The 5,386-nt window shown below is 35.6% G+C and overlaps 1 protein-coding gene across 1 annotated transcript; it reads left to right on the top strand.

Moving 5' to 3' along the window:
* The first annotated feature begins 3,998 nt into the window (after positions 1-3,998).
* On the top strand, positions 3,999-4,985 carry LOC116146075 (protein FAR1-RELATED SEQUENCE 8-like). Its single transcript, XM_031431491.1, has 2 exons — positions 3,999-4,581; positions 4,702-4,985. Exons 1-2 carry the CDS (start codon positions 3,999-4,001, stop codon positions 4,983-4,985), a joined length of 867 nt encoding a protein of 288 aa, XP_031287351.1.
* Positions 4,986-5,386: the final 401 nt, after the last annotated feature.

Genomic DNA, 5,386 nt, shown 5'->3' on the forward strand with positions numbered 1-5,386 from the left:
TGGTGGTGCGTTTGTGGAGTGAGATTGAAACATGAAGTGCGTTCAGCGTGTGTTTTCTGTGCGGGAAAATTTGTGAAAAATGAATTTTGGGAGGCAATTTTGACTTTGGGCGCCTTTCAATCGTGCAAAACTGCAAATCATTTCCGATTGACTTTTTTTTTTTTTAGGTGTTATGACGTGGTGATAAGCTGACGTGGCAAATGACATCTCATCTGCCACATCAGTCAGGATGTATCAGTCGGGAATATAGTCAGTAAATGTAGCATTATTGTTTGCAGAAAGAAGAAGTAAGTATTATAGAATTGTTTATTAATATTAAATATTTTATGACCTAACCAGACAAATAAATTAAGTTACAAAATTAGGACTTCGAAAAACACGAGTTAATTATCCGTTAAAATTATGCTTTTACATACCAATTTTTCAAAGAAAGTCGACTAGTGGATACACATTATAAATTACATATGATTATATATGTAATTAATAAAAGTTAACGACTTTTTTCCACCCAAATAATGGTTTAATGATATTTTTTCAATCATAGACTTTCAAAGTACCACTTTACTACCCAAATTTATATTCCGATGACGAACAAAGAGCAAACTCGGTGTAAGATTGTAAGCTATTAAAACTTTTTAAGAGGAGAGACCGATGAGTCTTTTGCTTGTGAAATGTTGGATTTTGGTGGTTGAAATTGGTAAGAATTTGACTTAGGAGGGGCGGCTACGTAAACCCTAATTGCTTGATTTCCATCAATTAGCCGGGTCGCTAGGAGTAGAGTTTAAAGGGTTTTGATGAATGATAATCGAGGAAGAAAATGGTGGTCACAACGATGCCGAAATCGGAAACGAAATATAAATTTAAGTAATAAAATAGCATTTTAAAATTCTATAGATGAGAAAGAGTTATTAAGTCATTATTTGAGTGGGAAAAATTCGTTTACTCAATTAATAATGTGCATCTCTAAAGAAAGAAATTATGTCCAAGTTTTCATATTAAAAAATGGTTTAATATAAAAGAATGGTTTTAAAATTTGATTAAATAGATTTTTTTTTTTCCTTAAGTCGCGGATCAACAAGAATATTAAATGGCACCAGTTGTATTTTGCTAGCATTAGAGAAACGTGTAATATTTGCTCCATTTATTGTTTGTTGCATATGTTCATTCTACTCCAGATTTTAGGGTAATGCTATGGGAAGAATACTTTTAATTTCAATAATGCTACATTTACTGACTATATTCCCGACTGATACATCCTGACTGATGTGGCAGATGAGATGTCATTTGCCACGTCAGCTTATCACCACATCATAACACCTAAAAAAAAAAAAAAGTCAATCGGAAATGATTTGCAGTTTTGCACGATTGAAAGGCGCCCAAAGTCAAAATTGCCTCCCAAAATTCATTTTTCACAAATTTTCCTGCACAGAAAACACACAGCAGAACGCACTTCATGTTTCAATCTCACTCCACAAACGCACCACCACCGCACTCCAACTTCGCCGACCTTACTCGCTATTGCCTTTCTGCACCATTTCGCGGTTGAGTTCCTGANGGGTTTTGATTTGAAAATGATGCTTAGGGTTCTGGGATTTTCCTCTCCCCGTTTTAGTCCCTTGATAGAGTGAAGTGGAAAATTAGAGAAGAGAGGTTTGGGGTTTTGGTTTTTATATTTTTGTTCTTAGGATAAATGGCGATGTACTGGGAGATGAGAATGTGGACCGACTTTAGGTATTGGGCCTTCTTGGGCCCTAAAATTGTAGGCTCAATTTATATCCACATGTTAGGCCCTAAAATACTGTTTAGAATTACAGGGAAGTGATTTTTAGGCCCAATAACACTACACAAACATCACTCCCTTAGAACATGACATGACAGCTGACGTGGCAGATGCCACCTCATCTGCCACGTCAACCATATGCCATGTCACTTCCCTCCAAAAATTAAAAAAAAAAAAAATTTCTTACAATCACAAATTCCAAATTTTATTTTCTGAGAATCCAAATCCTAAATCAATTTCATTTTCACTCAAATTCGAACCCTAAAGTTTTTCCCAGATTTCCTTTCAATTTTTAGAACCCTAGCCACCACATTCCCCAATCTCAAGCGAAACGCAGTCGCCACCACAGCCGCACCAGGTTGACCTCTGCACCAGCTCCGTTGGGTATTCATCTGTCAGGACTACAGAATTTCGACCACCTTGATTGCATTGACCACTCTGGTTTCCTCCATCACCTTCTCTACTCTTCCATCAATGACCTCCTAAGGAGCAATTCTGGCCTTCTCCCTTTCCTCTCACTGCTCCCTTTCATCTGTATGTCCATCATATCCCTTATTTCTGTCTCTGTCTCTGTCTCTTTTATTTGGCGAAAGACTGCAGCTTCTCAAATTCACAAAGTGGAGAAAGACTTTCTTCCTTTCCTCTCACTGCTGCAGTCTTTCGCCACTCACAGTCTGTCTCTATCTCTATCTCTTTTATTTTCTTAATTGTGAATTTCAAAATTTGTCCCCACTTCATTTTTTACTGTGAGAAAGACTGCACAAATTCAAAAATGAGGTGGGGATAAATTTTGAAATGAATTTGTGCAGTCTTTCTCCACTTTGTGAATTTGAGAAGCTGCAGAAAAGTTGTTGTTTAGGACGGAGCTAATTTGTGTAGTGTTATGCCACTGGATGGAATACAGGAATAATATGCTTATTGATTCGTTTGGCGTTTGGAATGGATGGCAACATGTTCGTGCTTTCCTGTTTTCATTACTCCTTTTTTCAAATTGAACTTCATTCCCTTGAGAGTTTAATGAAATTTATGATATGGTAATGCATTTGGACCATTGATATTAATATGCAATTTTATGCTATTTTTTCTTGTGATTTGAATTACTCTTGCAATGAATGAATGGGAGCTAATTGGAGTAAGTTGATGATGGGTACGATAGATAGCATGCATGCATGTTTGTGACATATATGAAAACAGGAAAGCACGAACATATTGAGTGAACTATTTTTGTTTATTTAGCTAATTATAGGTTTTATTTTTTGAAGCAGATTTTTAGTACTAACAGAATTTTTTATTAACTCTGCCACCACCACCAACCTCAACTGCACCACGACCACTCCCAAACACAGCACCATCGTAAACTGTCGTCATTTGCTCTTCCTCTTCCACCACCACTCTCAAAGATGGAAGAGTGCAGTAAAAAAAAAATTAGAGAACTATTCTTCTCAATTCAATGTCGTAGAGGTAATTTAGTCTTTGCAATCTCTTTTTATTCGTTAATATGAATTTAATTTAATTTAATATTATTTATAGTCTTTTTTAAGTATGATTATATTCTAATTTTGGTTATTATAATATCAATAAATTAGGATAATCACTTTCAAGAAACAGAAGATACAAGAAACGCAGAAGAGGGTTGGAAGCCTGAGTTTGGAATGGTTTTTGATTCATTTGATGAACTTTTACAATACTACAAAAGCTATGGGAACAAAAGAGGTTTTGAAGCTATTATAAGATCTTCAAGGAAAGGAGATGATGGAGAGTTGAGATATGCAACCTTGGCTTGTTCTTGTAGCGGGAATGGAATAGTAACTCTAGAAATGCCTTTAAAATGCATCCGGTGATAAAAACTGATTGTAAGGCTCACATTACTGCATCTCTACATTCTAATGGAAAATGGCAAATATTGTCAATTGTCATTGATCATAACAATGAACTTAGTAGTCCTGGAAAAACAAGATATTTTAAGAGCAATCGAATTATACAACCATATGTGAAAAGAAAGATTGAATTGAATGACAAGGCTGGGATTAGACCAAACAAGAACTTCAATTCCTTGTTAGTTGAAGCTGGCAGTGGTGAGAATTTGCCTTTCCAACAAAAAGATTGTAGAAACTACATTGAAAAAGTTAGAAGGCTATGACTTGGTGTTGGAGATGCTTCTGCAATCCAAAAATATTTTATGAAAATGCAAAATGAGAATTTAAATTTCTTCTACATAATGGATTTAGATGAAGATGGTCAATTAAAGAATGTTTTATGGGTGGACGCAAGAAGTAGGGCCACATTTAAAGAATTCGGTGACGTTGTGACATTCGGCACTACATATTTGACTAACAAGTATAATATGCTGTTTGGTGCTTTTGTGGGTGTTGATCATCATGGCCATTCGATACTGTTAGGTTATGGGTTAATCTCCAATGAGGACACAGAGACGTTTGTTTGGCTATTTCAATCTTGGCTTGTATGTATGTTGAATTGTGCTCCTAAGGCAATAATCACTGATCAAGATAAGGCCATGCAAAATGCAATCAAGATTGTATTCCCTGGCACACGACATGGATGGTGTTTGTGGCATATAATAAAAAAATTACTCGAAAAGTTAAGAGGTTATAGTCAATATGAAGGTATTAAATTTTCTTTGCAAAATGTTGTGTATGATTCATTGACATGTGAGGAGTTTGAAGAACGGTGGAATATGTTCATTGATAAATACAACCTTCATGATAATGGTTGGTTACTCGGATTGTATAATGAAAGACAACGTTGGGTGCCGGCTTTTGTAAAAGACATTTTCTGGGCAGGTATGTCTACTACTCAACACAGTGAAAGTATGCATGCATTCTTTGATGGATATGTTAATTAAAAAACCACTTTAAAACAATTTGTGGAGCAATATGAGAATGAATTGCGGGATAAAGTAGAAAAAGAAAGGGAGGTTGATTTTAAATCTTTTAGATCATGGATCCCTTGCATAACGACTTATGCTATTGAGAAACAATTTCAAGATACATATACCATTGTGAAATTCAAAGAGTTTCAACAAGAGCTAGCGGCTAAGATCTATTGTGATTTATCTTCTTTCAAAGAGACTGATTCCTGTATGGAATTTATAATAGAAGAAGATGTTGTGGTTCGTGTTCCTTTTGTGGTTTGGCCTCAAGTGGTGGCAAGAGAGGCCGCGAGAGAGAGAGGAAAGGAGATTTGAACTTGAGGGTTTGCAAATGAATTTGGGGATTAAGATTTGATTCATGGGGTAACGCTAAATTTTGAAATTTAGAGTTAGAGAATTTTTTTTATTTTTTTTTTAATTTTTTGGGGGAGTGACTTGGCATATGGCTAACGTGGCAGATGAGGTGGCATCTGCCACATCAGCTGCCATGTCATTTGTAAGGGAGTGATGTTTGTGTAGTGTTGTTGTTTTAGGCCTCATCCAATTTATCACTATTCTCCGTTATTAAATACACTACTATTGTATTTTAAAAAGGAAAATAATATAATTATCGAAAGGGGTGAACCAAATTCATGCATCGAATAATGTGGCACAATCATGACTGTCGATTAATTATGAGTTAATATTAATCGACGGTCAGGATTTCATCACGTCAT

This window comes from Pistacia vera, unplaced genomic scaffold (genome assembly GCF_008641045.1).
Source record: "Pistacia vera cultivar Batoury unplaced genomic scaffold, PisVer_v2 Contig1148, whole genome shotgun sequence".
Classification (NCBI taxonomy): domain Eukaryota; kingdom Viridiplantae; phylum Streptophyta; class Magnoliopsida; order Sapindales; family Anacardiaceae; genus Pistacia; species Pistacia vera.

Coding starts and splice junctions, on each gene's coding strand:
- LOC116146075 (XM_031431491.1), top strand. CDS start 3,999: ATGGATTTAGATGAAGATGGTCAATTAAAGAATGTTTTATGGGTGGAC. Junction 4,582..4,701: donor AAAAGACATTTTCTGGGCAG/GTATGTCTACTA, acceptor GGGATAAAGTAG/AAAAAGAAAGGGAGGTTGAT.